The 12435-nt window shown below is 36.4% G+C and overlaps 1 protein-coding gene across 6 annotated transcripts in view; it reads right to left on the bottom strand.

Annotated features, from left to right (window-relative positions):
- Upf2 (UPF2 regulator of nonsense mediated mRNA decay) overlaps positions 1–12435 on the bottom strand; it is a 118265-nt gene that overhangs the window by 56657 nt on the left and 49173 nt on the right. For all 6 annotated transcript variants that reach the window (XM_059263549.1, XM_059263546.1, XM_059263547.1 and 3 more), the window contains one exon: positions 3728–3836. In XM_059263549.1, coding sequence (XP_059119532.1) covers positions 3728–3836 — 109 coding nt within the window. The remainder of the gene's footprint in view (positions 1–3727; positions 3837–12435) is intronic.

Consider the following 12435-nt stretch of genomic DNA (forward strand, 5'->3'; position numbering starts at 1 on the left):
TGTCTGTAACTTCATTTCTAGGGGACCTGACACCCTCACACAGACATACATGCAAGTAAAACACCAATGCATGTAAAATCAAAATAAATTTAAAAAAATACTCCTCATAGTTACACTATCAGAACACAAAATTTCATGAAAAAATCGTTTTTTAGTGTGGCACATTGGCACCATGATTATCTGGCCCTTTTTAAAAACGAAACAAAAACCTACAGTTGGGCCTTGAGATGATCAGTTTCTCCTAGTACAGTTCATGATGTAAACAAAGCTTTTTAATTTCTTTTTCTCAGAGCTGTTCAATCTATGAATGTCTCTAAGGATCTTGAAACATATTGCCAAACTGTTTTTATCTAAATTCTTACCTGGTTGAAGTATATAAGAATGTTGATTTCTCACTTCTATTAGCTTTATTGATCTGTCAAATTAGCAAATCCATTGTTTAACTAGAATTTCTTTGACTACATATAGTTTTATCAGCTTTACTTCTCAGCTGAGATTCTTAAGGGGGCAAATATGATCATATTGTGGCAATATATTGGACCTAGATAGAAGACAGAGACAGGGAAACCTGGTTAAAGAGCTATTGTCATAACTCAAGCTGTGGATAATGAAAGATAGTGGCAGCGGGTATGATGAGAAGTAGCTAGAACTAGAGTGTTTCAGAATGTTGTGACAAGAATTAGGTGAACATAGATAGTGAATATGAGAGAACCTTAACAGTTCAATAAAATATACTGTATTTATGGGGAAAATACAGAAGTACATTCAATGAAGTAAAATATAAAGATGTTCTTAGAAGAAAATAATCAGTTTGTTTTGTGGATACAACTGGTTTCTAGAAGGACAAAAATACTGTCTATGCACTGGACAGGCTGTAGCAAGATACACACATTTGGTGACACGAAGTTATTGGGAAACAAGGATTAATTGAAGCCAAACAATTGTGTTCCCACTCAAAAAATAGGACTGAGCCAGGTGTGGTAGTACACACCTGGAATCGCACTGGAAATAGTACACACTGGAAAGTGGAATAAAGAGGATTAATTCAAAGCCAGCCTCTGCTACAATTATGAGTTTAAAGCTGGCCCAAATTACAAACCCTGTCTCTAAAAACAACAACAACAACAAAGTGATGCAAAAGAAGACTAATGAATTTCAACATATAAATCTACATTAAAAAAGATTAACAGCCGGGTGGTGGTGGCGCAGCACGCCTTTAATCCCAGCACTCGGGAGGCAGAGCCAGGCGGATCTCTGTGAATTCGAGGCCAGCCTGGGCTACCAAGTGAGTTCCAGGAAAGGTGCAAAGCTACACAGAGAAACCCTGTCTCGAAAAACCAAAAAAAAGAAAAAAAAAAAAAAAAAAAAAGATTAACAATAATAAACATAAGATCCAGGATAATGATATTTATATTAGGTACTGTACTATATATAGATTATCTCATTTAATTCTTAGGACAAGTATGCTTCAAAGAGCAAAATTATTCTCATTAAATATACCTGTTTAACATCTGAGTAACTAAGCTCTAGTCACAATGTTAACATGGTGGAACCAGAATTATGTCTTCTAAAAAATCAGGAGAGTCCAGTGGTTTAGAATCTACAAGGACATCAACATCATGATATTTAGTGATCTCTATTAAGAATATTGCTATGATGGTTTTAAGACAAAATTGTATCTTAAAAAAAAAATCCCAATAAAAAGGAAAACAAACAAACAAACAAAAAACCCCCCAAAAAACCAACCAAACAAACAAAACAACAGGATGTGGTGGCACATGCCTATAATCCCAGTAGAGGCTAGAGGATCTGAAGTTCAAGGTCATCCCCCACTACACAGTAAACTGGAGGCCAGCCTGGGATACATGAGTCCCTTTCTCAAAATAAGGAAGAAATGAAAGATGGGTGTTGTAGGGTGTACTGTGTTAACCTGATTGACATACGTGGGTTTTGTAGCTGTTACTTTGTTTTCATTTGATAATAGTTGTACATTAAACACATATAAAGACTAACAGAAATAAGTTAGGTAAGAGTTTGCAGATTAGGAAGTTAGGAAGGAGAGATCCTGGGAGAGATGGAAAGTAATCGATTACTTCAACTACCTTCTTTTCTATTCTGAGAACAGTGGGTTCCCAAGATTGCAGCAGTATAAATTATGCCAATGTCTTCAACTTCTGCTTCAATTTTCAGGGTAAGAGAAGAATGCATGTATAGAATACTCTTAATTGTACATTTTTCACCAAATGCACTAATCATACTTAGTCCAACAATTTACTTAATTTATTGTTTGGCTGAGAGATTGAAGCATATAATTGACATAGCACCTTTATAGTGCTCACTGGTATAATAGATCCTCATTGGTATAAGAGATCATAGAATTACATCACCAAGAATATGACTTCTGCTGTATCTATTCCTGAAGCAGCAGCATTTATCAAAGTGTGTTCTTTATGGGATATATACTCATACTCCTCTAGTACATTCACAGAGCACAATTACCCTCATGAAGTTTTGATAAGTTTTATAATAAGACAAAACAAAACTGTTAAGCTTTAATAAGCTCAGTGTTTCCCAAGTTCTCTAAATACAGAAACCTTACCTGGCTCACTATTGCCTATGAAAATCTAAAACACATTTAAGCAAAACATGGTCCAGGAAAATCTTAATCACAAAGATAGTAATAAGTAAACACTTACTACAAGAAGTAATTAGAGATCAATCTGTCCCTCATGAGATTTTCTTGCTCTGAACTCCCCAATAAGCCATTTTGTAAGTGCACAATCATAATTTATTATTTTCCTCTTGCTTTTATATTTACATCTTATTTGTGAGCTATAGAGTGAGGTTCCTGACCTCAGGAATCATCTAATCTTTTTTGAGTGCTCAGCAATACTACTGACTTGTAAATCCTGAGTACAATAGTGTTTACTGTAACACAGTAAACAATAGTTTTACTGGTATTTCCAACAACTTACTGTAAAGTTTTGTAAACATAACTTTTCAGTGGCTATGGTAACATCTAAACTTAAGTTGTTTCAAAGTCTACCAGTCTCTAGCAGTGTCATTTCACCCACCGACTTGGTATTTGAGGCCCTATCATATCACTCCCATAAGATGACTGGGTAACTAAGACACAGGAGAACTACTAATAAAGTCTGTTCAGGTTTGCAGAACTGGAAAGGAAGGGAAGCTGCCTGGTAAGAGATCTCTGGTATTTACCAGAGAGTTGTTTAAAGAACTTAACAGTATCCAAGATAAAATTCTTCAAGAATCAATAAAACACAGCAACAGAAGAATTCACTGACATCTTAGGCTTTATGAAAGCTATTATACTTCCCACTTGTGGAACTCAGCACCTCAAGAAGCACCTGTGAGGCAGCATATCCAACTTTCTTTGGGGCTAATTCTCTTTTTTCTGGGGTCAACAATAAGGCCTGTGTCTTGACCTTGAAGAATGATTTTTAATTGGTAAAAAGAAAAAATACAATACCTATAATGGGAGGACAAAATAACAGCTCCCCTCCTAGCTGAAGCAGCATTATCAACTTTAAGCGTTGTTAAGTACACCTACACTTTAAACATTTTAAATTCCATAAATTCTCAACTACTATGCCACTATCAATTTCAAAAGTACACTTATCAACAAAATTATTATGTTCAACCAAAGAACCCTCACTCAACTTACTAGAATATATACATATTACAAAATAAACGCTTAAATACATACATGAAATCTGAAATCCCCCCTCAGCATGGAACAAAGATCCTCTGCTACATCAGACATGCAGGGATGCAATGTAGCAACCAATCTTGCATAAAATGGTAGCAAATCCAACCTGCAAAAGTTATATGTGATATGTATAAAAGGAAAGACATACCAGAAATAATTCATTTAAAACTTAAACTTTCTCAGATTTACTCACATAGTAAATAATTTTTAAAAAGCTAATCATTCACACATGCCAATTTATTGCCATTACGAAGTTTCTGAAAATTCAGTAAGCCTTGTAAAAGTGTATTAATAACCTGGCATTTTTTAGTCTGTATTTTGATTAGGTATGTAATTTTGATACATGAAATGCTATGTGAAGAAAATGCATTCTGACATGGCTTAAATTTTTAATTACATAATTACTCAGTAACAGATTATTTACAAACCTAAGGGCGACTTAAATACTGCAAGTCAGAATCCTTTCAAACTACTTCCTTCATTTATCCAGGGGTAAGTCATTTGGAAATACCAATTCCTGAAGTAAGAAAGTAACCAAGAACCAAAAAGTACCTAAGATATTAACATAATATCAAAAGATGCAAATAATCTCTGTTCATCAACCAAACCCATTCAGATCCTCATGTAAGATCTCAGTCTAGCCAACAGCAGTATGTGGCATTCATGCTGTCACCTCACTCCACTGACAGAGCACTCTGTCCCATCAAATGTGGCTGCAGCTCCAGAATCCATCTTATTTCATCCAATACTCCAGGCAATTACTGCTAACTGGAATCAACACACAAACTACAATTTATTTTCCATTCCTATCACAGCTATTATCTTACATGATTTGATTATTTAGCTATTCAACACTCAAAAGATCACACAGGCCGGAGATGAGAAGCAGTAAGGAGAAACAAAAGCAGCTATGCTGGCAGCAGCAGGACGAGCAATGCAGAGACAGGGAAGCTAAACACTACGAAGAGCAGTTGGAAACTGTGCCAGCTGGAAGCTCTTACAAGACAAACAAATAATCCTACAGTTCGTAACTATCCCCAAATATATGCTTGTATTACTGACTAGTGTAGGAAAATAGGTCATTATTACTACAGGTATACCTGTCATAGCAGGCTACAAATTAGATTTGCAGTTAGAATTAGATTGACCCTGAGACAAGGAGGGTAAAGGAGATGGCGTTAAGGAAGGAAAAGTAAATTCATAGCTAAAATTTTAAAAACTTGGTTTTCTTCTTTGACTTCTATAACTTCTTTTAAAACATTTATTTGTGTTTTAACATTTTGTTTTTAAACAAAACCTTTTCACGAGTGACTGTCCCTTAACATCAGAATTTCTATCATTATAAAAAGGGAAGAGGATTGCCTATTCTTAAGTTAGGCAAATACTTTTGTAAATGAAAACACCAAAACCTGAAAGCCAGAGAGATGGCTCAGTGGCTTAATAAGGTAGTTGCTGCCAAGCCAGGAGACCTGAATTCAACCTACATGATCCACAAAGTGGAAGGAAAGAACCAATTTCTCCAAGCTGTTCTCTAACCTTCACACATACACCGTTGCACATTTAAATGAGTGTAGTTTAAACTGTTTTCAAAGAAAACTTGAAAGTTAAAAAAATTACTAATGTAGTAGGACTAGTCCTAATTATAATATACACACACATGTATTATTCAACTTGTTAACAGTAATAACCTTCTCTCTGAGATGGCGATTATAACCACCAACTCAGAAATAACAAGATAGATGGAAGACTATGGTAGCTATCTACTCTTGTCTTAAATAAAATTTAAAAATCCTATTTTTGTTTTTTGAAACAGAGTTTCTCTGTGTAGTCCTGGCTGTCTTGGAACTCGTTCTGTAGACCAGGTTAGCCTTGAACTCAGAGATCCACCTGCCTCTGCCTCCCAAGTGCTCACTGCCTAGCTAAAAATCATTATTTTTAAAAGTAAAATTTGAAAGTGTTTTGAACCCTAACATTTATAATCAAATTTTAGATATTTATTTAGAATATTTTAAAGGTTTATCTGTTGAAAGTTAAGCATCTGAGATACAAAATGGACATGATGTGGGCCACATCACTTCTTGATATTACAAAACTAAGGTATTCCTTTAAGATTTCCTGGGTATTGCTAGTGTTTTTAAATAAAAGAAAAAAAATCCTGGAGGACTGAAGAGATGGCTCTGTAGTTAAGAACGCTTACTCTCCTTGCAAAGGATCCAGGTTTGGTTCCCAGCACCCGCACAGTGGCTCACAATCACCTGTAACTCCCGTTCCAAAGGATCTAACTCTCTCTTAAGACTTCCAATGGCTCATGCACAGAAACAGTATACACACATAAACACACACTCAGGCATATACACACACACATACTTACATATATATAAAATATATAATTTTATTTTATTTATTTATTTTTGTTTTTTGTTTTTGTTTTTGTTTTGAGACAGGGTTTCTCTGTGTAGTTTTGGTGCCTGTCCTGGATCTTGCTTTGTAGACCAGGCTGGCCTTGAACTCAGAGATCTGCCTGGCTCTGCCTCCCAAGTGCTGAAATTAAAGGCGTGCGCCACCACTGCCTGGCTGAAATATATAATTTTTTAAAAGCCTGAAATAAACTCTTTATTTTCTTGTATTAACAGATGGATTTACACTAACCTGCAAAGTATAAATTACTTTAAAATACTAGGTTCTTTGTTTTCTATACTCATTTTAACAGCAAATGTTCTTTTTCAATTAATAATCGATTGTCAGGGGTGCTGGAGAGATGGCTCTGTGCTTAAGAGCACTGGCTGTTCTTCCAGAGGACCAGGGTCCAGGCTCACAATCTAGCTCCAGAGAATCCAACACTCATGTCTAACTTTTCAGGGTACCAGGCACACACGGTACAAACACACATATGACGGGCAAAAAAACTACTCATATACATAAATAAGTCTAAAAAGTAATCCATGGATAAATTCAAATATAGGAATTTAAGCCAATGCACTGGATCACTTGCTCTCCTGACATCATAAGCACAGATCAGATTCAAGAGCTGAGGCTGTAGAATAACAGAGAGCAATAAGCTAGAAGTCAGAAGAACCTGGCTAAGGCACTGCAAATAGCTTTCTGTGACTCCAGGGCCAACCTGACAAGCCTTCTGTTCTCTCCCTGCATGCTAGCATTCATCAATCTCACTCAAATCCTTGGCATTTTTCCTTCCTTTTAAGTAGAATATACTTTCCCCAACACTTGTACTCTATTCCATCACTGCATCCAAGCCACTTCAGTAAAAGCCATTCTGAATATCCCAGTGAATTTGTAAATCCGCCTTTCTCTCTGATGCCCCCCCTCCACCTTTTATCCTGTAATCATTTCTAAAATGGAATTTTAGTCAAGTGTGATGGCACATGTCCATAGTCCTAGTATTTGAGAGACAGAGGCAGAAAGACTGCCCATGAATTTGAAGCCAAGCTGGTCTACATAGTAAGCTCCAGGCCAGATAAGACCACACACACATAGAGATTCTGTTTCAAAATAAGAAAACAAAAAACAAATAACAACAACAAAAAACTAGGGGCTGGAGAGATGGCACCATGGTTAAGAGCACTGAGTGCTCTTCTAGGGGACCTGAGTTCAATTTCCAGCACCCACATGGTGGCTCATAACCATCTGTAACTCCAGTCCCAGGGGATCTGACACCCTCGTCTGGCCTCTGTGTTACACAGACATGTAGGCAAAATATCTATACATAAAAAATTAAAAAACAAAAGAATCTTTTAACTTCATATATAAATTACTTATTTGTTAAGTTGTTTTTATCTTTCTTGCCACTTACCATGGAGGTGGTTTACCAACATTCAAATGTGGTTATTGGAACAAAGTTTATATATTTTATATGTTATGCTCATGTGTTCTATAAACAAATCTCATTCAAGTGCACTGCTAACATGTTCTCTAAAATGCATATTGCCCCACCATATTAAATAATTATCACCCTTTTTTTAAAAAATAAGATTCAAACTCGGGCCTCATCCTTATATAGCAATAGCTTTTCACCCACTGAACCATCTCCCTAGTCCTCAAGTGGCTCTTAAATATTGCAAACATAACATAGTCTGATATATATATATATGGATTTAATATCTTTTTTCTGCATTATCTACCTGGATTTTTCTAAGAATTTTTCTTGAATTTATCTCACATTAAAGGTGGATCTTCCTACCTCAAAAGATCTGCATTAAAGGTGTATCTTCCTACCCTAAATGATTTAATTAAGAAAAAAAAATCCCTCATAAAGTGTCCAGCCATTTTGGTTTAGTTAACTGTAGATGCAGTCAAGTTGGCAACTAAGAATAGCCAGTAGTATATGTATGCTTTCTTCTTTCTCCAATTAGCTGAATCTACTTGAAGGCTTTTTCCTGGTCCAAACAAAAGTGCTTACATTTATTCATCTTAAAGTGAGCAGTTTGTGTTATCTGTTCAGATACAGATTGGCAGATTAATCACACAATAAGTGCTTTTGGCTATACTGAGGATTTTTTAAATGGCTTAGAGATTTAAGAACAGTTAATCTTTTAAACTATTCTAGGTAGTTAGTTATCCTAATTTTTGTTTCATGTAGCAGCAAATTATTCCATTTTCTCAGAGTTCTATTCCTATAAAATGGATAGCTTATACTAAATTTTACCCCGCTGTAGCTTCAGTTCTGTGTCCTTCATTACTTTATAAAATTCCTTCACTGGAAATAAGATAGTGAGTTACATGCTCACTGCCAGTCATGGTTCACTGTATTGTACATTATATTAGTAAACTGTTACATGCTGATTAAGCTTATTGAAAGCAGACTCCTATCCCAGACTCAAGCAGGATTACTTGTGAGGCTATTCTAGTTGTCTCTGCCTGATTTGATGACATTTTGCTATTTATCTACTGCTTCTATAAATCTACCACTTGCTAGTTATTCTTTTATTTTTGTCTAATAACTCATTCATTCAAAATAGAAAGCGTGGCTATCATAAATCATTCTGTGGACAACACAGAACACTTAAGAATGCTCTGTCCTTCCTTCCTAAGAATAAATATAAGCGTAAAAGGGCTAAAACGCAAAACATAGCATCAACCATTTTAAAGTTATTAAACTACAAAATGAGGTATTTTAATTAACTTATGGAGCACACTTCTTTTTTTCCCTTTCTTCCTCTCTCCCTCCTTCTCTCCTCTCTGTTCTCTCCTTCCCTCATTCATCCACAACAGGGATTTGAATCTCGGACCTCATTTGTTCTAAGCAAACATCCTGACCTCACTTTGCTTCTAAGAGAAAAGGTCTTACTAAGTTGAAAAGGCTGACCAAACTCTCTCAAGGTCAGTTGGCCCTGAACTTGAGGTTCTTTTGCTTCATTCACTCTCTGAAACATCAGGGATTGTAGCCCCATGTCACTAGGCCTCACAAAGAGTAAATTTTTACATGTCAATACAGTGCAATAAAATCTAAAAGAAAGACAGTTCATCTAATTTGAATTTTCTGAAAAGTAAATGGGAAATAACTTAGATCCTTCTTTTCAAAGCTGAATTCTATAATCTCCTGATACTGATAATTACTTTTCGTAGTTAATAGTGAATGACTTAAAAACAACTCTCCTTCCAGGTGTTGGTGGCACATACCTTTAGTCCCAGCACTTGGGAGGCAGAGTCAAGCAGAGTTCAGTAAGTTTGAGGCCAGCCTGGTCCACAAAGTGAGTTATAGGACAGCCAGAGCTGTATCTCAGAGAAATTCTTTCATAAAAAAACAAAAACAAAATCTCCTAAAACAATAAAACCTCACCTGTACTTCCAAGAATCACAAACTTACATATACTATTGTAGTTAATGATCACCATTCAGTCACTAAGCTCAAGAAATACAAACACCAGGAATTCACACATACTTGTTCCTGAGGAGAAAGTCTTTCAGGCATTTTAATCTACTAATGAGTTAGCTTTTTCAAATAAATACTCTTCCTTCCCCTTTTTTCTTCCCTTGAAGGTAGAGCCTTACTATATAGCTGGCCTTAAACTTGCTACCTTCCTAGACCTGACTAGCTTTGAACTCACAAACCTCTTGCTTCAGCTTACCTCTTTTTTAAAAATTACAATTTTTTTTTAACTGTTGGAAGCTATTAATTTTATCTCTTCTCAAAACTGCCTTGGAAAAAACTGAATATGAAAGAATACTGTTATAGCTCAATTTAAAAACTAGAGGGGTGCTGCCAGAAGGTGGCGGCAGTGGCACACGTCTTTAATCCCAGCAGAGGCAGGCAGATCTCTGTGAGTTTGAGGCCACTGTGGTCTAAAGACAGAGTTCCATGACAGCCAAGGCTACATAGAAAAACCCTGTCTCGAAAAACCAAAACCAAAACAACAAAACAAACAAAAACTGGAGGGGCTCAGAGTTGCTGAGAATCTTCTTCGCATGACTAAGACCCCATATTTGATTCCAAAACTACAAAACAATAACAACAAAAAATTTCAGCTTGGGAAATATTATAATAGGGGCTGACAAGATGGCTTAGTGGGAAATGGCACTTGTCACCAAGTCTGACAACTTAAGTTTGATCCCAGGACCCAGATGGAAGAAGGGATAAAACTCTCACCAGCTGTCCTATTATACCTTCCACATATGCTGTGGCCTAGCTGGGACGGACACACACACACACACACACACACACACACACACACACACACACACACACAATTAGAAAATAATACTAAAGTAGGATGCTGTGGGATATTCTGTATGGCAAATGTGTTGCTGATTGGTCAATAAATAAAACACTGATTGGCCATTGGCTAAGCAGAAAGTATAGGCAGGACAAGGAGGAGAATAAAGCTGGGAAGTGGAAGGCTGAGTCAGAGAGAGACACTGCCAGCCACCATGATGACAAACAGCATGTGAAGATGCCGGTAAGCCACGAGCCAAGTGGCAAGGTATAGATTAATGGAAATGGATTAATTTAAGCTGTAAGAACAGTTAGCAAGAAGCCTGCCACGGCCATACAGTTTGTAACCGATATAAGTCTCTGTGTTTACTTGGTCGGGTTTGAGTGGCTGTGGGACTGGCAGGTGATAGAGATTTGTCCTGACAGTGGGTCAGGCAGGAAAACTCAAGCTACAGTAGGATATTATTCAAAAGTGGCAAAATAAAATAAAGACTAGGATCATTTTCTCTGAAATCCAAGTAAGTTGTTCATTTTTTTTTTCCTTATAGTCCTGATATTCTAAATAAAACAGTGCCACCATGTGGTATAGCATACTAATAGAGTAAAAGGAGAAAGCAAAACCAAACCAAAAAATCTCTGATTCTTTCCATTTTAAGTTTAGTGAGGGAGGAAACCCAATTTGAAAAATCTCACAAAAAATATCAAAAAACCAGCTGGCCTTTAATCCCAGCACTTGTGAGGTGAGACAGGTGGCTCCCTGAGTTTGAGGCCAGCCTGGTCTACACAGTGAGTTCCAGGACAGCCAGAAAGACCCTGACAAACAAAACAAAACAAAACACCTATTCTAGAATCAAGTGTAAATTTTCCATGTGAAGAGTGTTGTGTTTACATCACTCTAAGGATATTCTTCACATCTACCTCTCAATACTTGTAACTCCATGTGGATTTAAAGTCACTAAAAGAAACACACAGTATAGCAGTAATTAAAATAAGGGAAAAGATTTTTATGGTACTTTCCCTGATTCTCACTTTAAAATCAAAATCTAGCTTAGGTAAATGGCCTTCAGAATGATGAAAATGTTGCATAATTTGATCTGGGTGGTAGATACATAGTATATTTAAAGATTAAATATTTCATGTAAAGCTTCAATTCTCTATGTGGTATGGCTATTACAAATTAACTATAAAATGATGTGCAAATGTCTAAGAAAATTCCTAGGCTTCATTTCTGAGGAGTCTTTCAAATTAATAAGGTAAGAGCTACAACAGCAGCCTGTAGAAAAGCTTTCACCACAATCTGACAGACAAAACTGAAAGTTAAATCTTGTTTCAGCTCACACTTTTTTTTTTTTTTTTTCAGCTCACACTTTTAAGAATTGTAAAAAATGAGACAGTGGTAGCTCACTCCTTTATTCTCAGCACTTGGGAGGTAGAGGCAGGTGGATCTGAGTTCAAGGTCAGCCTAGCCTACACAGTGAGTTCTAGGATAGTCAGGGCACATAGAAAAACCCTGTATGGGGGGTGGTGGGGGAGGGGGGGAGAATTGTAAAAAATGGACTATATCAAACTTTTTTTTGTCCTACACATTACGTCAAGAAAATACAAAGACAACTCAAAAAATAGTAACAACAACAAAACACTCCAAATTTGCAAATTAGGTATCTCATGAAGGGAAGGTACTTTGAGTATCATTAAAAATAAGACAAATACAATTAGAAGGGAGAGGGATATATATAGATCTCTTGGTAAAGTACTTGTCTAGCATGCATGAAGCTCAAGGTTTAATTCCCAGTTCTGTATAAAACCAGGTATGGTGGCACATGTCCAGGTAAGAGGCCAAGATAATTCTTAGCTACCTAGCAAGTTCAAGAACAGCCTGAGCTACAAAAGGCCCTACCTCAAAAGAAAAACAAAACAAAAGACAAAAATGAAGTGTGTATGTCGAATTGACATTGTTCCAAAGGTAAATAAATGGCCAACAAGCTTATGAAAAAAAAAAGCATCACTAGCCATCAGGCAATATTACCATCCAAAC

The sequence above is a fragment of the Peromyscus eremicus genome, chromosome 5, assembly GCF_949786415.1.
Source record: "Peromyscus eremicus chromosome 5, PerEre_H2_v1, whole genome shotgun sequence".
NCBI lineage: Eukaryota > Metazoa > Chordata > Mammalia > Rodentia > Cricetidae > Peromyscus > Peromyscus eremicus.